This window comes from Ochotona princeps, chromosome 9, assembly GCF_030435755.1.
Source record: "Ochotona princeps isolate mOchPri1 chromosome 9, mOchPri1.hap1, whole genome shotgun sequence".
In the NCBI taxonomy this organism is placed as follows: Eukaryota; Metazoa; Chordata; class Mammalia; order Lagomorpha; family Ochotonidae; genus Ochotona; species Ochotona princeps.
The window spans coordinates 1,360,192-1,383,338 of NC_080840.1; the positions used below are offsets into that span (position 1 = coordinate 1,360,192).

Consider the following 23,147-nt stretch of genomic DNA (forward strand, 5'->3'; position numbering starts at 1 on the left):
AGCTTTCATTGTCTTTGTTTTTCTTTACCTTCCAGTGAGTGCAGAAGATTTAACGCTAGGTTTGTGGCATCCTCTGTTACTCTGCCATCCACATGTGGACATCCCATGTGGGCGCCAGTTCAAGTCCTGGGTGCTCCGCTTTCGATCCATCTCCCTGCTAATGTGCCTGGGAAATAGCAGACGAAGGTCCAAAGCAGGAGACCCAGATGAAGTTCCTGGCTTTAACCCGGCCCAGTCCCAGCTGTTGTAGCTGTTTGGGGGTGAGCCAGTGGATGGAAGTTCTCTCCCGATCTCTCTCTGTAACTCTGCCTTTCACATAATAAGTAAAATAAATGTTTAAGTAAAAGGAAAGATTGATTTGTTGGTTTTCAAGTCAACGAGGCAACAGGGTTGTCGCCCACTGGGTCACCCCTCTAGTGGCTGCAGCCAGGGACCGGGATGCAGGAGCTCCGCCCCAGTCTCCCATGTGCGTGGTTGGGCCACCCTCTGCTGCCTTCTCAGGGCGTACGTGAGCTTGTGGTGTGCCCCCACCTTCCCCAGGCCTGTGTTGGTGGCTGCCTGCTCGGGGCCAGGGTGGGAGGGGAGAGGGGGCCGTGTCTGCGGCATCACGGCCTACGTTTTCCACAGAGCTGTCACCACCTAGCGCAGACCTGAAGGTTTCCAGATGGTGTCACTCCAAGCTGAGCCATTGTCAGCACCTGTTTCCTCACAGAAACAAAAGCCATGGGATTCAAGAACTCTGGGTTTTTCCGGGTCAGAAATACAGTAGGAACAACGCGCCCATGCTGTTCTTAGAAACAGGACTTTTGTGTCTAATGACTGTCAGTAAGGATTGAAGTCATGGAATTAAAATAAGAGAGCATGTTATCTGAGACAAAGACATTTGATTGAAAATTAGAAGTTCTGTAAGTCAATGAATATTTAATTGGTGTTTTTCAAAACCCACAGTTGGAACTTGCTAAATGGAATTAGTGGAAGTGTGTGATGGGGTTCGTTTCACTGCCGACGCCAGAATGTAGAGCAGACACGGAGTGCTGGCAGCCGAGTGCGTGCGGCTGAGGCCAGCCCAGGTGCCCGCAGTGCCACTGGCTGCGTCTGTGCCATCTGAGTGCGAGGGTTGGGTTCCCACTCCTGGTATAGAGTGCACCAGCAGGCAGGAGCTCACTCACACGCCCCCTCTGCCCCCGCCTTACAGGAAAACAGACAGCAGTGGGCTGACTAAAGGCTCCGGTGGCTAATCCTCTGCCTGCGAGCAGCCACATCCCTTAGGAACGCTAATTCCTCTTCAACATGGGGTGTCACCAGGCTGTTCAGTTGGAGCAGTGCCTCTGGTGTTGACAACTCCCGAGGGTGGTCATTGTAGAGGCCACTCCGGGGTGTCCTCAGGAGCCTTCCCGTGTCACTCCTCGGCTGTGAGGGCTACCATTGGTCAAGTGTTTCTGGGACTCTGACCATGTGTTGGGGTGCTTGAGTCCTGGAGACGGGAGGTCCCGCCTGACAGAGGACCTCAGAGATGGGACTCGGGGTGCTTGTGCTGGGACAAGTAAGAGGCCAGTGCAGGGTGGGGTTTAGGGTGGCTCCGGGGTCGTGAGTGAAGACAAAGGCCTGGCTGTGAAGTGACATGCCCCAGGAGATGAGATATTGGCATGCTACTGGGCTGGACACAGTGGTGCCAGGTAGCCCAGAGCCCCACTGTGGAGCCCCAGCAGTGGCCCTTGCCAGGGCAGGAGCAGGTGGTGGGAACACGGGGAGCCTGCACCTCTGACACCTGCTGGGAGGGCAGATCCCGGGGCATGCGCCAGGACCTCGGCCAGCTCCAGGAGAGACCATCCTGTCGTGGGCTGGGACCAAGCAGGGTACTGACCCAAGAGGGAGCAGCTAGAGCAGGAAGGCTGCAGGGCATTGCCAAGTGCACCCAGTGCTCACAGAACTGCATGGCTGTTGGGCTTCAACACTGCGTATGCCAGAGTTAGAATAGGGACATGGGGTGTCACCAGGGGAGGAGGGCCTGTGGGGAAGCAGGTGCAATGGTTAGCGACACAGTAAGCGAGTAACGACCCCTCTGCTCTTTTCCAGTGCTTGCGCCTCCTGCGCCGCCGCCCATCCAGGGCTATGCCTTCAAGCCTCCCCCGAGGCCCGACTTCGGGACCTCTGGCAGAACCATCAAGCTGCAGGCCAACTTCTTTGAGATGGACATACCCAAGATTGACATCTATCATTATGAGTTGGACATCAAGCCTGAGAAATGCCCCAGGAGAGTGAACAGGTACCGTGTGGCAGTGCACCCTCACTGGTCCCTCCCGTCAGCACAGCCTGTCTGCTTCCAGAACGTCGTCATGCTGTCGGGGGATGCCTTCGTGGTGCATTTGTCCATGGCCAGGAGCTGTGGCCGGCAGGTGCTTCCCTCACCCTGGAGACCAGCTTCTTTCTGCACGCTTGCAGCTGGTCCCTACCCCACAGTTCCCATGGTGCCCTGCCAGCTTGGTTCCACAGGGCCAGTTTCCCAGCCTGCGGAGAGCAGGGCCGTGGACTTGGGGCTCACAGCTGTCATCCATCAGGGTGTCCTTGTCGCCTTCTTGTGGGATCCCAGGACACCTGAGGCGTGGCCCACCGGACTCAGGCTGCTCTGGGCCTCCTCATGCAACTCTCCTGGGGGCAGTGTGCTCACTGCCCTCCGCTGGCTGCCCGCCGTTGTCTGAAGCCCAAGTGCTGTTCTGCTCCTAGGGGCTGGCATGGCGGGCCTGGCTACTCCTGGTCCTGGTCTGCGCTCGCTGGGGCGCTGGCCCAAGTTCCACATTGCTGACCCCTGCTCAGCCAAGCCCTTCTGTGTGCTCTTGTGGGTGGGGTGTGCTCAGACACAGGCCACAGGACTTTTGGCAACATGTCTGACCAAGTCCCTGGCCTCTTTTACTAGGTTGTTGGGTTTGGGTGGTGATTATGTTGTTTTGTTTTGTTTTGACTGATTTGTAAGTTCTTTTAGATGCAGGTCTATTTAGGGGGGGTATTTGCCTTTTTGAAAGGCTAGGAAGAAAGGCAGACATATACACGGGAGAGACACATCTCCCGAGTGCTGGCACACTCCCCAGTGAGTGAGTGCGGCTGGTCAGGCTGCAGCCAGCAGCTCCCTCTGCGTCTTCCCAGGGACTTGGGCCATCTCCCCTGCGGAACCAGCATGTTACAAGGATTTGGACTGGAAGTTGACCACCTGGGACCTGAACTGGCACCCGTATGGGAAGCCAGCGTCACAGGCAGTGGCCTTACCTGCTATGCCACAGAGCCAATCTCTTGTGGGTTTTTTGTTGGTGATGGTGGTGGTTTGTTTTTTGTTTGTTTGTTTGTCTGAGGGTTTTTTTTTAAGATTCTAAAACTTACGTTTATTGGAAAATCAGAAGGAGAGACAAAGAGAAAGATCTTCTATTCTCTGGTTCACTCCCCAAGTAGCCACGATGGCTGGAACTGAGCCGATCTGAAGCCAGGAGCTTCTTCTGGGTCTCCTATGTGGGTGCAGGGTCCCAAGGCTTTGGGCCGTCCTCTATTGCTTTCCCAGGCCACAGGCAGGGAGCTGGGTGGGAAGTGGAGCTGCTGGGAAACGAACTGGCGACCATATGGGATCCCAGCGTAAACAAGGCGAGGACTTTAACCACACAGTTATGTGCCAGACCCATTTTGTTTTTCATGCAAATATAATTTTAAAAATGTTAAGACAGGCAGATTGAGATTTTCTGTGCAATCCCCAGGTGCCCCCAGCAATGAGCATGAGGCCAGTGTCAAAGCGAGGAGCCCGGCAGGGAGTGGCCCCAGATCTGCCCCAGGGCTGGGCCTGCTAAGCACGAGCGCCCACTACACGCCTGCCCTCCCGGCCTCCAGCCTGCCACTCTTACCACTCTCTGTAGGCAGTGTGTTGGAGTTGTCTGCAGTCCTTCCGGTGGGTGTGTTGAGGTGGCTGCCACTTTGTCCGTCCTCCTGGAGGGCCTGAAGGGCCTTGCCTGTGTCCTGCAGCCCGGGTGGTCTGTGTGCCACATGCAGGGAAGGTCCACGGAGAACACTGCCGATTCCTGACTCCGAGTGGCCGTCAGGGAGGTTACACGGAGGGCTGTTCTGTGCTGAGCCTGGGGCTCTCTGCTTTACACACGTGGGTCTGTCCTGTGCCACACACATGAGCTCTGTGTTGTTCTGTTATTCTGTGTGGCTTTGTTCTGTTACATGTGTGGATCTTCTCTGTAATACATGTGCATTCTGTGTTTGGATTCATGTGTGTGGATCTGTGACATGTGCAGGTCTTTTGTGTGTTACACATGTAGGTCTCTTTTTGGATTATCTCCTGTTCCATCTTAAGACTGTTAACTCAGGACTGTGTTAAAATTTAAATTACAGGGCCCAGCACAGTAGCCTAGTGGCTAAAGTCCTTGCCTTGAACGCGCCAGAATCTCATATGGGTGCTGGTTCTAATCCTGGCAGCCCCACTTCCCATCCACCTCCCTGCTTGTGGCCTGGGAAAGCAGTCAAGGATGGGCCAGAGCCTTAGACCCTGCACCTGCATGGGAGACCTGGAAGAGGCTCCGGGCTCCTGGCTTCGGATTGGCGCAGTTATGCCCGTTGCGATTGCTTGGAAAGTGAACCATCAGGTGGAAGATCTTTCTCTCTACCTCTGCTCCCTGCTTTATATCTGCCTTTCCAATAAAAATAAATAAATCTGTTTTTAAAATTTAGTTTACAGTGAGTCCTGCAAATGTTGCTATTCTGATCCCTTAGTTCTTCAGAGGCCGCCTGGACTCGCTCATACCGTGATTACTGTGGACCTGAGATGTGTTGTTGTAAATGAAATCCTACAATTTCGTTTCCAAGCAGGGATGGAAGGACCAGAAACACAGGTGGCGTTCCTCTGTAAAATGTGGTGGAAACGCTCTAAGCCTGGGTTATCGCGCTGGTGGAACCCGCATCGCCCACTTTCAGTGGGCTCATTTTAGCGTTAGCAGAGTGATGTCTCAGATGTCAGAATGCGTTATCTTTGAATGACTGCAGTTTTACTGTCTCTCTGGCTCTAACGTGTCCTGTGGGGGATGACAGTGAATGCGCCCCCGTGTCCAGCCTGCCCAGGGAGCTCTCATCTCGGTGAGCGCTGTCAGCTGCAGGGCAGGGCCCCAGCCTGCTCTGGCTCCAGGAGAGGGTGTGTCCACCTTTTCCTGTGTGTTTTGGAAGTTAAGCCAGCCTCGCACTGCTGGTCTCTCCAGAGAGACCGAGGCTGTGCCAGGACTGGGAGTGTGGGCTTGGCCCCCCTGGGTGGACCTGGGGCCAGAGAGCTGCCAGGCTTCCCCTGCCCCGGGAGAGCTTTTGGTAAGGCAGATTGCTACATCCCACACTGTTGATACATTTCTGTTTCTTTTGCTGTCAGTTGGCTGCTTTGTGTCTCCGGGCTCAGCAGAGGTCTTGGGCTTTGGGGCTGGGCTTGTGGGCGTTAGTCTGACCGGGGTCTCACAGGCAGTGTCTTTCGCTTGGGGATATCTGTTTCATTTGTTTTCCTCCTAGGAGTTTATGATACATTTACCTTATTTAGAACTAGTTGTTTTTTTTTTTTAAGATTTATTTATTTTTATTACAAAGTCAGATATACAGAGGAGGAGAGACAGAGAGGAAGATCTTCTGTCTGATGATTCACAAGTGGCCGCAACAGCTGGAGCTGAGCCAGTCCGAAGCCAGGAGCCAGGAGCTTCTTCCAGGTCTCCCACGCTGGTGCAGGGTCCCAAGGCTTTGCCATCCTCGAGCGCTTTCCCAGGCCACAGGCAGGGGGCTGGATGGGAAGTGGAGCTGCCGGGGTTAGAGTCGGCGCCATATGGGATCCTGGGCATGCAAGGCAAGGACTTTAACCACTACGCTATCGTGCCAAGCCCCAGAACTAGCTTTTTAACTTCACTGATTTCTCTTGCCGTTTTTCTCCTCTGATTTTTTTTGTGTTCGCTTTGCCTTTTGGGTCATCAGTTTTAAACCTATCTTCTTTTGCAATGTAGCAAGATCAGTCAGTCTCCCTCCACTTTTAACTGGAGCCAAGGCTGCGGCATTATGGTACGGTGGGTTAGGCTGCCCTCTGACTCCAGCACCCGACATGGGCGTCAGTTCCGGATCTGGCTGATGTGCCTGGAAAGCAATGGAAGATGGCTCAGATGCTGGGGCCATTGCACCTGTGTGGGAGACCTAGAGTTCTTGGCTTTGATCTGGCTCGGTCCTGGCTGTTGCAGCCATTTGGAAAACTCTGCTCTTCAAATAACAATTGAAAAAGCAGAGGGAAAGGTTAAAAAGCTGTGGCCACAATTTTTGACACTGCATTTCAGTTTTCATTTCTGTCACACGATCTCGCTTGCTTGTGGTCTCTCCCCTGATCCGGGGCCTTAGAGGTGTGCTGTGGAGCTGTCATTGATGATGGCCTCAGTGCCAGTGTGAACACAGCACATCCTGTGTCCGATTCAGGGGCTTGCTGCAGGGCTGAACATGTGAGTTGCCACACACGGGGACAGCAAGTGTGTTGTGCTGCTGTCTGCCACGGGCATCACTGGTGGTATTACCCCAGCATGGCCCCGTCCCGGGGGTGCGGGCCCCTCTCCCTCTGCAGGGTCTGACTTTGTGCACGGGGCTTGTCTTCTTTGTACGCTGGTCCTGCCAGAGAGAGGGATGTCTGTGTTTGATTGTTCTTATCAAACAGCGGTGGGTTCTATGTGATTAATGTAACCCAGGAACAGCCTTACCCTTGTTGTGGCCAATGTTAACACTGGAGTGCACACGTGTGTGTGTGTGTGTGTGTGTGTGTGTGTGCATCCATGCACTCATGTCAACGACTCATCCCCAGTAGAAGTCACGCAGTCACGTGTGCTTGGATCCAGTCTGAACGTTCCTTTTTTTTTTTTTTTTTTTTTTTTAATTGGAAAGTCACGAATACAGAGAGAAGAGACAGAGAGAAAGATCTTTTGTCTGTTGATTCACTCCCCAAGTGGCCATAACAGCTGGAGCTGAGCCGATCCAAAGCCAGAAGCCAGGAACCTCCTACAGGTCTCCCACACGGGTGCAGGGTCCCAAGGCTTTGGGCCGCCCTCAACTACTTTCCCAGGCCACAGGCAGGGAGCTGGATGGGAAGCAAGATGAACTGGGCATGTTCTTGCACTCCATGAAATTATCTGAATTCAAGCGAACTGCTTTATTCCTCCCGCTGTGAGTGGAATCCCCAAGACAGCTGTCTGGCTGCGCCTGAACTTGATCCAACCCAGAGTCACTAAGTGAAGTGCAAGATGAGATTGCCCTTGGCCTCTGGCCAGGACAGGTAGGGCTGGCACTGGAGCAGCCCTGTACCCCAGGAGGCCTCAGCCAGCCCTGCGGTGACCTCCCAGTAGGTGGCAGAGGCCTGGCACGTCCTAGTGGGGACCCTCAGAGGGGCAGGTGCAGGGCAGCTGGGCAGTGTGGGGCCAGCAGGGGTAGGGGAGAGGCATGGCCAGGCCACGCTGGTGGCGACTATGCCTGCTGTCAGGCCCCAGACTGGGCTCCTGGTGCGCATGCTCACAAGTTGTGTCTGCTGCATGTGGTGGAACAGCCTTGGCCTGGTATAGGGGCCGCCGAGGCGTGCGATATGGCAGTGATAGGAGGTGCGTGGTGAGGGACAGGAGGTGACCCTGTGCCTGGGCTGGCCCTTGCAAGCAGAGCGGTCTCCTGGGCGGCTTCTCCCCAGTGTCAGCAGAATGCTGTGGCCTCCATGAGGCCTGCCCGCCCTGACCCTTCTCCGTTCTGTGTTCCAGGGAGATAGTGGAGCATATGGTGCAGCACTTTAAAACGCAGATCTTTGGGGACCGGAAGCCAGTGTTCGACGGAAGGAAGAATCTCTACACGGCAATGCCGCTCCCCATTGGGAGGGATAAGGTGCGTCCTGCCTGCAGGTGGGCTGCGGGGGCTTAGGACAGAGGCAGGAAGCTGCTTTTCCCAAGGTGCATGAACAGCCCACTTCCTCTGTGTGTTTGGTTCTTGGTGATGGAGTTAGGTGCAGAACAACCCTGATGTGTGCACACGCCCAGCCTGCGAGCTGTAAGCTGCCACCACCAGGCAGGCGCCCGGCCCGGGCAGTCCTGGGAAGTCCTGGGGAGCTGGACAGGGAAGGCCCTGGAGTGTTACTATTTGCTGCAGCCAGCGACCCTGCACTCCCAGAGGCGTGGTTTTATTCAAGTGTCACCTTTTTATCTTCATCCTCATCAAGGCTTGATTTACAAGCAGTAGAACTCGCCCCTACCCCCAAAAGTCACTCCTTGGCACTGTCTAAGATGTTGGGTGGAAGGAGCGGGGCCCCATTGGCGCACAGGTGTCCTGCCCCCTGTGGCCCCTCCTCCCACTGGCTGCCCCACCCCTCTGTGGTAAGCTGCTCCTGCCTCCTCCCAGGACCCAGAGGGCTGCTGCTGGGGTGTGGGGCTGCGGGGAGGAGCATGGCTGCTGGGGTGTTGGGCTGCAGGAGGGTTGGGGCTGCAGGGAGGGGCAGGGCTGCTGGGAGGGGTTGGGGTGTTGGGCTGCAGGAGGGGTTGGGCTGCTGGGAGGGGTGGGGCTGCAGGGAGGGGTGGGGCTGCTGGGGTGTGAGGCTCAGGGAGGGGTGGGGCTGCAGGAGGTGGGACTGCTGGGGTGTAGGGCTGCAGGAGGGGTGGGGCTGCGGCGAGGGGCAGGACCTGTAGGCTCCACCTACCAGGATCCGGTTTGCTTTTTAATCTTGATGATGCGCCCTCCCGGCCATGAGCTGGCAGCCTGCTGTCCCACCCTGCTCTGCCTAAAGCTGTGCGGAGCAGCCTCATGCTGCTGCTTAGACATGGCCCACTCACCAACAAGATTCCAGCCTCTGCCCCCGGCCCAGCCCTGGAATGTTTGTAGCTTGAAGTCTGTTAGCATCCACACTTTTGTTCAAAGTTTAGAAAGAAAACTTCAGGCTGTGCAAGCACCAGTCTGTCTGTGCGTGTTCATCATGAACCCACCCCTCCTGCAGCCCCAGCACAGAATGACCACCCAGCCTCGAGGTGAACACGCACCCTGCTAGGGTACTGCAAAGATGGCCCCTTTGGTGGGTGCCAGCCCTGGGGTTCCTACCTCCTGACTGACCCCTGTGCTGCCCACGCACACTGGTCCCACGCACAGTTGGACTCAAACTTTAGGGTGTTGGATTCCGCTACAGAGCCTGGTAGGCAGGTGAGTGGTCCAGTGACAACTGCTTTGTTGCGCCAGCCCTTGGCCAGAACGTCTCTGGGGAGTGCTGTCCTGGTGCCCATGGTAGCCACTCAGGCCTCTGGTCCAGCACCCAGTGGGCGCTCAATGCCCCTTGTCCAGCACCTAGGGGTGCTCAGTGCCCCTGATCCAGCACCTAGGAGCACTCAGTGCCTCTTCAGTTTGGCTCCAACCATTCTTCTTTCCTGGATGGAAAAGGGGCATCCCAGGGTGTGCAATTCCAGCCACCCACTGCCTGCTCGCTTTGTGTTTGGAAGATTTATTTATACATGCATTTTAAAGAATGACAGAGAAAGAAAGAAGCTCACTGAGAAAAACCTTCCCTCTGCTGGTTGGCTGCTGCAGCGGATGCACCAGGAGCCAGGGGCTGTATCCATCTCTCCCATGTGGCTATCAGGGGCCCAAGTGGCTGAGCTGGGCAGCAGGATTCCAGCCTGCACTCCAGCATGAGGGGTGCTGGCTCCACGAGTGGCACGTTAGCCCTCTGCACCACAAGGTCTTCTTTTTTTATTTTTATTTTTTTTAGGTTTATTTTGTTTTTTTATTGGAAAGTCAGATATACAGAGAGGAGGAGGGAACAGAGACAGAGAGAAAGATTCTCCACCTGCTGATTCACTCCCCAAGTGGCTGCAACAGCCAGAGCTGCGCTGATCCGTGTCCAGAGCCAGGAGCTTCTTCCGGGTCTCCCACGCAGGTGCAGGGTCCCAAGGCTTTGGGCTGTCCTCGATTGCTTTTCCAGCCCACAAGCAGGGAGCTGCTCGGAACTAGAACTGGCGCCCATATAGGATGGTGGTACATGCAAGGTGAGGACTTGAGCCGCTAGGACCCTGTGAGCTCGCCCCCTGCAGCCAGCCACGGCGCTGGCTCTGCCCTTGTCTAGGGTTTTAACTGTTTGTAGGAGAGGCAGAGGAGGGAGAAGAATCCTCATCTCCTGCTCACCCCTACCCCCACTCAGGGCCAGAGCCCGGAAACCACAAGGACAGTCTGGGTCTCCCGTGTGGGCAGCAGGGACCCTGAGCCTTGAGCCGTCACCCCGTCTCCGCCACGGCCCCTCCCACTGCTCTTCACTCTGTGCGTGTAGGGGCAGAGAGGTGTCACTGTCGCAGGCTCCTGGCAGAAGCCCCTCCCCCTGCCAGCTGTTCCCTCCATGATGGTAGCCTGCCTGCCCTGGCCTCACCCTACGTCAGGGAGCTTGCAGTGCCAGGCCCGCTCTCAGGTCCCTGGGCCTTCTCCTCAGTGACAGGGTACAAGGTGTATGGTCCGCTGGCCTGGCTCTGCCTCTAGCCCGAGGCCTTTCTGTATGAGGGCAATGACAGCCTCTCCTTCCAGGTCCCGAGCAGATCCTGCCTCGCAGAAGAGCCCTGTGGCACGGTCACTGCCACCAGCAGCCAGTTTGTGCCACACTCGTGCCCGCCCTGGCCTAGGAGGTCAGGGGTTGACTCAGAGGGGCAGCAGGCCATGGGTCCCGGCTGGCCTGTGGGAGGCTGGGGCCCTCTGTTAGTGCTACAGCAGGCCCTGGGCCAGGTGCCTGGCCGTAAATGGCAGGGGCTACACGTCCCGAGCCCTGGCTGCACACTGTCCTGGCCAGAACCAGGAGCACCCAGCACCTTGCACCTTGCAGGCATGCCTGCGGAGACTGGATCCCTCCCACAACATTTTGGGTCTGTTGGCCTGCAGCTGTCCGCTCCCTGGGTACTCGCCAGCCTATGGCCTCTGTGGAGAGGTCCCAAGGCAGGTGTCCCATGGGCTGACTGACAGGTTCAGCAAGTGCAGCAGCTGTCCCCATGGCTAGAGAGTGTCCTCACTTGCCATGTTCCGCTCCTTCCTGGTGACACAGGGCAGGTGACTAACGGCCTCGGCCACAGTGGCTGCACCTGCACCGTTGCTCCATGTTCCTAACGTGCTGCTCTGCCCACTGAGTGATGTCACCAGGGAAGCTGTCTTCCTGGCCTGGTGCGCTCACCTGGCAGCTTTGAGGGGACCTTCAGGATTGCTATCTGGGCTGGTGGGATCGGATTCCACAACCCCACTGCTGGGCAGGCCCTGCTGGCAACATGTCAGGCAGTAGCTTGTCTGGCAGGCAGAGTGAAAGACCTTCCATCTGCTGGTTCACCCTCTAAATGGCTGTGGTGGCCCAGCCTGGACGAAGGCCAGGAGCCACGAGTTCCATCTGGGTCACCCACATGGATGCAGTGGCCCAAACATTCTGACCATCTCATGCTGCTTTCCCAGGACATTAACAGGGAGCCTGATGGGAAGTGAAACAGCTGACTGGAATCAGTACCCATGTGCCAATAGCAGTGCCACTGGCTGTCACCAGCTCCTCCCAGAGGAGTTCCTACGGAGCATGTAACAGCGCCTGCCCGGCCCCAGCTCTCACAAGTGCTGTGTGTGTGCCAGCCTCCTGTGCCACCATCCAGGCAAATCGCCAGCTCCCGGTCAGCTGCGCATGCCATGGCCTGTGCACACCACTGCTCTCTCTTCCTCTGTTGCCCGTTGGCTCTGTCCTTGGCACCAGGCATGCCTAGACCCTGTGAGCTCGTCCCCTGCAGCCAGCCACCGTGCTGGTTCTGCCCTTGTTTCAGCTGTCCTGTTCCTCCATGGTGTGGGGCCCAGCTGGCCTCTTGGAAGCTGTTCCTTTAACTGTAAGTGACGCTGGAGGCCAGGCTGGCACCTGCTCTGTCCTGAGGACGCGGTTGACTTTCCCTGCAGGCAGTGCCCCTCATGACCTGGCTGGGGCTTTATTAGGGGTTATGCCTCATGCTGGCTCCCTCCCTGCGCCCACAGCCACAGCCAGGTCCTGGCAGCTTGTACTCCGTCCCTGAGTGTGCTGCCATGCTCATGTGCTGTTAGAACTCTCCCCAACCTGTTTAAGATGATTTATTGATTTGAAAGGGAGAGTTAAAAGAGAGATCTTCCACCCATATACTGATTCATTCATCAAATATTCACAATGGCCGGGGTTGAGCAGGCCAAAGCCAGGAGCCGCAAGTCCCATCTCGGCCTCCTGAGTGGATGCAGGGCCCCAGCACTTGGTCCGTCCTTTGCTGTTTTACCCAGGCACATTAGCAGGAAGCTGGATTGGAAGCGGAGCAGCCTGGAGTTGAACCAGCAGCCCTATGGGACGCTGGTGTCACAGGTAGTGACTTCTTTTTAATTTTTATTGGAAAGTCAGATTTACAGAAAGGAGAGGAAGATCTTCCATCCAGAGGTTCACTCTCCAAGTGGCCTCAATGGCCGGAGCTGAGCTGATCCGAAGCCAGGAGCCAGGAGCTTCTTCTGGGTCTCCCATGTGGATGCAGGGTCCCAAGCCTTTGGGCCGTCCTCGACCATTTACCAGGCCACAAGCAGGGAGCTGGGTGGGGAAGGGGAACAGCCAGGACACAAACCAGCCCTGGGATCCTTGCACATGCAAGGTGAGGATTTAGCCACGAGGCTGTTGCGCCGGTTCTGCTGACTGGCTCTGGCTACCGTACCACAATGCTGAGCCCAAGTCTCTTTTTCAGTGATTGCTTATTTTCATCTACTCGAATGGCAAAGTATCAAAAGACTTTTACTCCCCAAATCCCTCTGATAGCCAGGGCTGGGCCAGTCCAAAGCTAGGAGTCCAGGACTCCATTGAGTGTCCCACATCCATGACAGGGACTCAAGGGCCTGGGCCCTCACCTGCTGCCCCCCCAGGCACCTTAGCAGGAAATGGACTTAGAGCCAGAGCAGCCCACGCTCCAGTAGGTTGGATATTGGGCTGTGCCACACCACCCGTCTCCATGCTGGGCTCTAAGGATTCTTGTTCACTGCTGTCCTCGGTGCAAGGACCTGCGAGATGTCTGTGGTTTGGAGCCTGCAGGTGCAGTGGTGCTCTGAGGGCCGTTGGGCCAGAGCACATATACCTAGGGATGCTCTGGTGTGCAGACGATGGCGTGGAGTCTGCTCCCAGGAGGTCCAGACAAGGTGTGGCAGGTGGGCCAGGGGGCAGCTCGTGTTGTGCAGGAATGTGAAGGCAGCCTGATGCAGGCCCAGGCGCAGCAACCTAAGGAAGGCACCTGGTTCCCACAGGTGTTACCAATATCTGCCCTAAGCGGCTAAGGCTGGGCACCTGCAGCCCCAGCCCATGCTGAGGGCCTGGCCACTCCATGCATCACCTGCCTAGTGCAAGAGCCTCTGGGGGCCCACTCTGTCTCTGCCATTTATGGTGCTGTTTCTCGGGCTGTGTTTAACCTCTGAGTGTGTGTCGCGGCTAGCTGAGCCGGCGTAGTAGGCACGGCGAATGTCCGAGCGAAAAGCACCAACACACGGAGACCAGGATGATGTTACAAGTGCTGGGAGCCGTCTCTCTCGAGCCGTCCTCCACAAGCCTCTTTATTACCATATTATCTCCTCTTTCCCCCAAGCCCATCAACAGGACAATAGGACGCCAATGAATCTGCAAAGGCTAGGTGCTACTGCCTTAGGCCTGATTCCTGAGTGATCAGCTCAAGGAGTGTAAATCAGCTCCACAGCCCACAACAAGTGTGTGTGTATAACAAGCGTCGGGGTCTCTGTCCCTGGGTTTCTTGGCAGTTAGGATCCATGTAAAAGCAGATTCCCATGAACACTGGGAGGTGTGGTGAGCAGGCTGCAAGATCACCTTGATCACCACTGAGTGGGCTTGCGAGTGCCTGGTGGTGTCATGGTGAGCTCACTGTGCCCTGACCCTGGAGGGAGCCAGGGACAATGGAGCGTATCTCACCGCCGCTGGGGGCAGTGGCCATCGCCATCAAGGAACTGGCTTTGGGACGCCCTGGGCGCTGGCAGAGTGCCTTGCTTCCAGCTGATGGGCACTCCAGGGCACAATAGGAGCTGACTCCAGTGGGAGACCGTCAGGGAGCACTGGGCTCCTGCCACCGTGGTCACGTGGGGAGTGAAGCAGAGGGCGGGGCTTCTGCCCCTCAAAGACAGCGAAAGCAACAAGCTGAATACCACTTCACATGCAGCCCCCACTAGACAGAAATGAAGACTGGCCCGACACTGACCTGTGAACCTTGACCCCACAGGTGGAGCTGGAGGTCACACTGCCGGGCGAGGGCAAGGACCGCATCTTCAAGGTGTCCATCAAGTGGGTGTCGTGTGTGAGCCTGCAGGCATTGCACGATGCACTGTCGGGGCGGCTTCCCAGCGTCCCCTTCGAGACGATCCAGGCCCTGGATGTGGTCATGAGGCACTTGCCGTCCATGAGGTGAGGGTGCCACGTGAGACCCCAGGCCCAGAGCACCTGCTGCTGGCCCTGAAGGTGTCCTGCGATGTCTGTGCTCTGTCCGAGGAAGTCTACTTCTGGAGTTTGGCGGGGAGGGTGCAGGTGCCCTGGGCAGGAATCACCAACGGAGCTGAGTCGGAAAGGGATCGCCTGCATCATGCCCTGGACCTGTGTGGGCTGCACACATGGCACTTGGAGCCTGTCCCCGCACGTCCACCCACTGGGAGCATGCCTATGCCTCAGGCTTCCGTGTTCTGCACTTCACAGTGCACCAACAGGGGAAGGCAGCCATTCAGGTCTCCCCATGGACCAGGACCTGGACAGCGCCCTGCCTGGTGCCCTTGGGAGGCTGACAGGTGGGAGCACGGCCAGCCCTGGGGTACCTGTCTTATGTTATGCCTCCTTGACCTCAGGCAAAGCCTGCGCCCTCCGTCAGCTCCAAGGGGGTTGGCGCTGCCTTAGTGGCTACATGGAACATGCCCAGGGCCAGGCGAGGGGTTCCAAAGGGCATCTTGGATCAGAGACCCAGATAGATGCTGTCACTCGGGTAGGCACCCTGCCCATCATCTCACTGCTTGGAACTTCTGCCAGAGAGGGCAGCTGGAGGCGTGGACATCGGGGATGGCTGCCCCGGTCTGGCTGGTTCTGAGTGGCAGGGATTACCCTGGCTTTGCTGCCCCGGATCTTGGTGGGCTCTGTAGTCCGGGGGGCAGGGGAAAGTGCTGCTTTTGCTGGGAACTGTCAATAGCCAGAGAGGCAGGAGCAACATGCCACAGCTACAGATGCAGTCCGTAGTGAGTGGAAATGGTATGTGGCTGGCATCGTGGGGACAGGCCTCCACTTGTGCCATCTGGTAATGAGATTGTGCCAACGGGACTTGGTGTCTGCTGTGGTCAGCAGAGTCAGCTCCCCGTGCCGCCTGGGGCCCTGTGGAGCTGTGTGCTGCTGCACCCCCCACTGCCCCTGCGCGCCTCCTGTCCCAGTGGGGGGCCTGGCAGCTGGAGTGAGTACCAGGTTGGTGAGGTCCTTGAGCCCTGGCTGTTCCTGCGGCCCCGCCCAGCCATAGCTGAGATCAGCCAGCACTCTGTTTCACCTGTGCTTCTATACATGGCAGAGCCCCACTCTAGGAAGCCCTAGATGGGGCGTCCAGAGGCTGCACCGCCTGATAGAAAGTAAGCACCAGAGACCATCGGGGAGGGAGGCTGGCCGGGTCCACGTCGGCCGTCACACTGCTCCTGCAGCCTAGCGTGAGGCCTCCCTGGGCTGCTACTCACACCGCATTCCCACAAGCAGGCCAGAGCTGCAGGCAGGAGCGTGGGGCAGGGGAAGCAATGTCCGGGGCGTGGAGCTCCTCGAGCTTTCCACACGTGTGCAAACACATGCATGTATCTGCATGGCGCAGCAGCCTGTGGGCCTGGAGTATGTGTGACGCTGTGCCCTGCTGGTTCTAGGTACACCCCCGTGGGCCGCTCCTTCTTCACTGCATCCGAGGGCTGCTCCAACCCGCTGGGCGGGGGCCGGGAGGTGTGGTTCGGCTTCCATCAGTCTGTCCGGCCCTCCCTTTGGAAAATGATGCTGAACATTGACGGTAAGCCGGGCCCCGCGGTCTGCACTGCGGCCTGGGCAGGAAACGAGCCCAGGGCCAGCCAGCATGTGGCAGGGTGCAGGTCAAGTGCCTGCCTGGTTCTCAGGATAACCTGGTTAATCTGCAGCCCTGGTTCTCTCAGGCGTCCCCACAGGCTCGCATGCAGCCTGCTGGTCCAGCTTGGGATGTTGGCAGCCCGTACTGGGAATGTGCGGGTGGTTCTCCGTGGCAAACTGCCACTGTCCGTGTGCTGAAGGCGAGAGCAGCAGCTGATGGGTGTCTCATCTCATGGGTCTGAACTTGGTACTGGCTGCAGCTTCCTGTTCACGGAGGCCTTGCTGAGCAGCCTGATAGTTCAAGTCGCTGGTCCCTGCCACCCATGCCTGACCCAGGAGGAAGCCAGCAGCTGGGAGCTGGGCCTCTCTCCTGGGCCTCACATACCTGTTAAGTAAAATACAGAGGATGGAGATGGGAGGAGGGGAAGTGGTCTCGTGGGAGTCAGTCATTACGAGAAGCCCGGAGGACGTGGGGTCAGTTTGTCCAGAAGTGCGTTTGTTGAAGAACAACTGTGTGAAATGGTATAAGTGAAATACCATGGTATAAGTTAGATGTTTTAAGTTTTTTTAAAAAAAATGTGTGCCCAAGACAGAAAATTCTGCAAAATTCAAAGCGTACGTACATGTCTCAGAACCTGTTGGGTGGTGTGTGAGCAGGCGGGCTGCCCATCCTCACACCCCGCTGCCCTTTCCCGTTCACAGTTTCCGCGACAGCATTCTACAAGGCACAGCCAGTCATCGAGTTTGTCTGTGAAGTTTTGGATTTTAAAAGTATTGAAGAACAGCAGAAACCTCTGACTGATTCCCAAAGGGTCAAGTTTACCAAAGAAATCAAAGGTAAGAGGTGCTTGTATGCCAGCACCGGGCGGGCGGTGGCTGCCACAGGCAGCACCTAGGTGCTGGCAGAAACACTCTTCCAGAGAATACAACTTGTGTGTAGGGCAGGAGTAGATACAAGGGATAGGAACACTCTGGTGGCCACCACAGCATGCTCAGAACGTGTGCTTGAGAATGTTCTAGAACATGAGGCTATTCTCCCACATAGCCCTGGCATACATGTGCCTCAGAAGGCCGCAGATTCGAAGCTTCCTGCTCCTTGACAGCAGGCAGGGCAGCTCTTCATGCAGTTCACCTGCCACATTGTCCCCGCACCCATGAGTGGAGGGCATTATGATGCCGGGGTCCCGCAGGGTTTCTGTGGGCACAGAGCCGTGAGCAGTGTGCGCCCACCCTCCCTACAACCCTGCGTGGTCCCTGGTCAGCACACGGGGACTTCTGTCCCAGCAAGGTGAAGAGACAGCTGGTCGAGGTGGAAGAACTTTATTGAGTAGCAGTATCAGAGACTGCGGGGAGGGGTTGGTTGGGAGAGTTCACCCATGTGACTGTTGGTGCCAGTGATAGGCAGCTGTTGCTTCGTGCCCCTGGCCTGGGCAGCGGCTATGTATACTTGCAGAGACCCGTGATCATGCGGGGCGGGGCTCCCCACCAGGTAGGCCGTCTAGGAAGGTTAGCCATTTATAGGGCACACCCTGATCGGCCTAGGGCGACCCTGACAGGCCCGTTTGACAGGCAGAGCCATTGAGTTTTTGGCTATAAGAGGTTATCATGATGAAATTAAGGTTACTGCTAGCTGGGCCTGTTAGCCAAGTGTGAGGTTGACCAATTCTGCCCCACCTAGCAAGTCCTGGAGGTCCCTGTGTCCCAGCTTTGGCTTTGCCAGGTTATCTGTTTCTTGGATGGATGCTGTTCCCTGGCTGAGACAGCTGCAGATGTGGCTGTTGCCACGAGCCTCCCTCCCTTCCCTTAGGGGCTGGAGCTCAACTCGGGCAGACCATGGTGTGCCACGGAGCTGCCCCTGCAGGTGCGGGCTGAACACAGCCCTGAAGCCCGCTCTGTCCACAGGTCTAAAGGTGGAAATCACGCACTGTGGGCAGATGAAGAGGAAGTACCGTGTCTGCAACGTGACCCGACGGCCTGCCAGCCACCAGACGTAAGCTGCCTCCCCAGCCTGGTGCCTGAGCACGGGAGGAGCCTGTTTGCCGTCCAGTCCTTGGCCTCAGGGGTACCAGGCAGCCTGGGCTCCTGTCCTGTGCTCTGGCAAGCCTGCCCTCCACGGGTGTTGTGTGGCCACATGAGGGACTTGGTTTGGCCTGCGGGTTGTCCCAGAGTCGTTGCCTGACTGCCGAGCATGGCGCTGTGTTCATGCTGGGCTTGGCCTCCAGGGTCACAGCCAGCAGCAGGCTGGCCCTGCTGTCCACGTCCCTGGTCAGAGGCCAGGTGCGTGGGACAGAGCAGAGCAGTCAGTGCAGAAGCCGACACACATGGCTTTGTACCCACATGGGTCTGCCCTCTGTCCCGCCTTGGCCTTCCATGTGAATGCAGATTCTCTGTGCACATGAAAGGCATGCGCAGGGGTGGCTGGCTGCGGTGGCATCCACCCCCTCCTGAGCTGCCACTCTGTCCCCAGGTTCCCACTGCAGCAAGAGAGCGGGCAGACAGTGGAGTGCACGGTGGCCCAGTACTTCAAGGACAGGCACAAGCTGGTTCTGCGTTACCCGCACCTGCCGTGTCTGCAGGTCGGCCAGGAACAGAAGCACACCTACCTTCCCCTGGAGGCAAGTCTCGTCCTGCTGGGGCCGGACAGCCTGGCAAATGCCCAGCCGGCCCCAGGCTTCTCTCTCCCTCCTCTCATCCCCTCTATCCCTTTGCCTGTCAAATTAAAAAAAAAAGAAATCCTTTAAAAACCAACCTAACTTACCTCGGGAAAACCAAGTACTGAGGCTGGAGAGCCATCATGTCTTCCTTCAGAATCAGGTTCTCGGCCAGCTCCTGGCAGCTGCCTTGGGGTCCTGGTTCCTCTTGGCCCAGCCCTGGGAGCCTTCTACCTGTAGCCAGGGCAGAGACCTTCCCGGGGAGCCTGTGGGGAGCCTGTGGAGAGGGATGAGGCTCTGCGGGCAGAGCCCTGCTTCGCTGCCTGCCACCCTTGCTGTTGACACCTGTTGCTGTGTGTCCGACAGGTCTGCAACATCGTGGCTGGTCAAAGATGCATAAAAAAACTAACCGACAATCAGACCTCAACCATGATCAGGGCCACTGCCAGGTCGGCACCCGATCGGCAAGAAGAGATCAGCAAGCTGGTGAGTGGCGTGTGCTGTCCTTGCGTGCCCGTGTCAGGGCTGTGGCGGGGGGCACGCTGGCCAGCAGGACCCTGGCTTACCCGGCTCTGCTCCGTCTCGCAGATGCGAAGCGCCAGCTTCAACACAGACCCATACGTTCGTGAGTTTGGAATCATGGTCAAGGACGAGATGACAGACGTGACGGGGCGGGTCCTGCAGCCGCCTTCCATCCTGTACGGAGGCAGGGTAGGTGTTGGGTGGACAGAGGACATGGCCCTCAAGAGGCAGCCCTCCCCTGCGGGTGGACCATGGTATCAGGCTGAGCCTGGGAGATGGGCCTCGCAGCCCCTGCTTCATCCACGAGCTTGTCAGGATGTCCTTAGGGTGATCCGGGGGCCTCCATCTTGCCGAGCTTCCTGCCAGCCATCAGTTTGGCCTTGAGAGGAGGGCCACCAGTTCATGTCTGGGCCAGCTGGGCATGTTGCCGTAAATGCACAGGTTCAGGCTGTGGCTGTCACCTGGGGAGAAGGCTGGTGTGGAGGACAGCAGTGAGGTTCGTTTCTGTTGTGTGTGGAGATTGCACACAGGCTCGTATTGCTCAAGCCAGAACAAGGCTAGCTGCCGTGAGGAGCCCGGGAGAGCCACGGGGCCCTGGCAGTTCCTGCAGTGGTGCCTCAGGCCTCGGGCTGCAGCATCACCTGCCTGAGCACTGTTCCTCCTGTCCCAGCCCTGGTCCTGCAAACACCTGAACACGGTGTTGAGCTTCCTCAAGGACAACGTTGAGCTGGTCCTGTCCTGTTAGGCATGGCATCCTGTTCCTCTCTGCCAGGAAGAGTAACTGCCTTGCTGGCCTCACTGGCAGCTGACATTATAGCACAGGGCAGCGCCTTCGCCCTCTGACACCTCGCGTCCATGCTGCCCCAGCTGCCCTGCCACCCTCTGCTCATTGCTCCACCCACCTGTGCAGGGTGTCTGTAGTGCTGGGCAGGTTGGAGGTTAAGTTCTCGTCCTCTGGGAAACTGCAGAGCAAGTGGCAACAAAGCTCAAAGCTCCAGGAGTGTGTTTCTCACTTGTCACTCTGGATTCCTTCTCGTTACAGAATAAAGCAATTGCCACACCTGTCCAGGGCGTCTGGGACATGCGGAACAAGCAGTTCCACACGGGCATTGAGATCAAGGTGTGGGCCATCGCCTGCTTTGCACCCCAGCGCCAGTGCACCGAAGTCCACCTTAAGTAAGCCACCAGCACGTGTCACTTCACGTCCGTCGATGCAGTGAGCTTGAGAAAAGTGAGGCAGCTGGGACAGGGCGGTGCAGGCAGGAGGCCGGACAGTTGTCTTTCCTTCACGGGCCTAGGGAAGGGTGGGAGAAGGGGAGAAAGAGCACTGCGGGACTGATGGGCCTGGGTGGATGTGGCAGAAAAACTCTTACCAGATTTATTTATGTATTTTTGTTTATTTGAAAGACAGAGTTACAGAGAGGGAGAGAGATCTTCCATCTGCTAGTTTACTCTCCAAAAGGCCATTACGTCCAGAAGTGGACTGCTGTGCATCCAGGCACCAGAAACTTCATCCGGGTCTCCCACATGGGTATAGGGTCCTAAGCACTGGGGCCATCCTTTGCTGCTTTCCCAGGCCGTCAGCAGGGGCTGGATCTGAAGTGGAACAGCTGGGACTTGAACTGGTGCCCATGTGCAATGCTGGTGTCACCCACTGCACCATCACACTGGCGCTGATCAGATCAACAGAGTTGGCAGCTCAAAGAATCCAGACTCTCGGGGACTCAGGCTGCTGGGGGTGGCAGTTGCCAGTAGGATGACCTGGAAGCACAAACCAGTTGGGGTGCTGGAGTGTGGCGCAGGGGCTGCGGCCGCTGCTGGTGATGCCCACGTGTGTCTCAGTGCTGGTCCCAGCCCTGGCGCCTCTGCCTCTGACCAGCCTCCTGTGCTGCACCAGCTGAGAGCAGTCGGGAAGGACTCAGGTGGATGGGCCCCAGTTGGCAGCCCCAGTAGAGTGCCAGGCTCCTGTCTTGAACCCATCATCTCGTCTAGGACAGCCCAGCTATGGCAGGCATTTGGAGGGGCAACTGTCTGTCTCTCTGCCTTCTAAATGCATGACAGAAATCACCCCCCACCTTCCTGGAGCTGCACGGATGTGAACGGGCTGAGTTCATGTTAACTCACCATGCCCCCCGATTATAGAAGGCGATGTGATTGTTGGCTTATTTACTTACTTGCTTGTTGGTTTGATAGGCAGAGTTAGAGAGAGAGACAGAGAAAGGTCTTCCATCTGCTGCTTCCCTGCCCAAATGGCCACAGAGCTGGGCCAGGCCAGAACCCAGAGCCTCATCTGCGTCTGCCACGTGGACGCAGGGCCCAAGCACGTGGACCATCCTCTGCTGTCTTCCCAGGTGCGTTAGTGGATGCACGGCAGCCTTCATACAGGCTGCTGGAGTTGCAGGCTGTGACCTGGCCCTCTGTGCCACAATACCAGCCTACCTCAGTGGTAGCCATTGCTTTGCTCCCCACTGACCCAAGCTGCGGGCACCGTGTTGCCGTGGGCTGCTTGGTTAGCCGAGTCTTGGGTGGTACCGGCCAGGGTCACTGAAGAGCCCATAGGGACAGTAGCTGAGACTGTCCCATTGTCACACCCCAGGGCTTGCTGCATGGGCTTTGAAAGGTCAGGCTGTCTCCACAGCAGCCCGGGGTGTCCAGTGGCAAGGCAGTGTGAACATAATCAGGACCTTCTCTGTCACGCTGGAGGCAGCGCCATGCAGGCCTGAGTGCCTGTGTGGACTTGGCTTGCTTGGTCTTACTGGGGTTCCACTGGGGCTCACGGTGCCCGCGTCCTATAGCATGGGGTGCTGATGCTGCTGTCTTATTCAGGTCCTTCACAGAGCAGCTGAGGAAGATCTCACGAGACGCAGGGATGCCCATCCAGGGCCAGCCGTGCTTCTGCAAGTATGCCCAGGGCGCCGACAGCGTGGAGCCCATGTTCCGGCACCTAAAGAACACATATGCTGGCCTGCAGCTCGTGGTGGTCATTCTGCCCGGCAAGACACCCGTCTATGGTTGGTACCTGCAGGGCTAGCATTGGCTGCATGCTGCTCTGCCTGCCCGCAGAGGAGGAGGTGGGCGGGCTGGCTGCCGCCCTGCTGAACAGTGTGCAGGGTGAGGCCCCTCTCTCTCCTGGCAGCTCCTCAGGCTGGGAGCCCAGGGCTCAGAGCGGCGGCTGGCCCTCCCCATGCAGTGCGGGAGCCCTGCGACCCATTGGCGCCCACTGGGGCTCGGGGCTCTGTCTTTGTTCTTCACATGCCGGTCTGGAGCCCAGAGTGCGCGGGGACATGGAGGATGTCTCCAGGGTATCTCCAGCTGGCCGGCGACAGGGTCGTGGTGCCTGAGAGCCGGGCCCCATGCCTCCAAGCCCAGGCTCCAAAAAAAGCAGCGGGGATGGCCACTGGCGCTACTATTAATACCATCCCGGAGTCAGTGTTTCCACAGAGCTGCCCGGGGCCGGCTGAGGGGTGGCCCAGCTGCTTCCTGGAAGAATCCAGAAAGGGAATGGCCTGAGGAGCTCTTTGATGTCGAATTTGCATCTGCCAGGGGTTTTGAGGATGCTGCTCTCTTATTTTTTTTTTATTTTTTTTTTTTAGATTTATTTATTTTTATTACAAAGTCAGATATACAGAGAGGAGGAGAGACAGAGAGGAAGATCTTCCCTCCGATGATTCACTCCCCAAGTGAGCCGCAACGGGCCGGTGCTGCGCCGATCTGGAGCCAGGAACCAGGAACCTCTTCGGGGTCTCCCACACAGGTGCAGGGTCCCAAATCTGTGGGCCGTCCTCAACTGCTTTCCCAGGCCACAAGCAGGGAACTGGATGGGAAGTGGAGCTGCCGGGATTAGAACCGGCGGCCATATGGGATCCTGG

General features: G+C 57.4%; 1 protein-coding gene across 1 annotated transcript in view; it reads left to right on the top strand.

The window, feature by feature from the left end:
* The window catches only part of AGO2 (argonaute RISC catalytic component 2), a 66,803-nt gene that overhangs the window by 32,907 nt on the left and 10,749 nt on the right, over positions 1–23,147 (top strand). Inside the window, exons 2-12 of the mRNA XM_058668445.1 lie at positions 2,077–2,266; positions 7,776–7,896; positions 14,265–14,446; positions 15,916–16,052; positions 16,808–16,942; positions 18,008–18,095; positions 18,573–18,720; positions 19,123–19,242; positions 19,345–19,467; positions 20,321–20,454; positions 22,105–22,289. Coding sequence (XP_058524428.1) covers positions 2,077–2,266; positions 7,776–7,896; positions 14,265–14,446; positions 15,916–16,052; positions 16,808–16,942; positions 18,008–18,095; positions 18,573–18,720; positions 19,123–19,242; positions 19,345–19,467; positions 20,321–20,454; positions 22,105–22,289 — 1,563 coding nt within the window. The remainder of the gene's footprint in view (positions 1–2,076; positions 2,267–7,775; positions 7,897–14,264; positions 14,447–15,915; positions 16,053–16,807; positions 16,943–18,007; positions 18,096–18,572; positions 18,721–19,122; positions 19,243–19,344; positions 19,468–20,320; positions 20,455–22,104; positions 22,290–23,147) is intronic.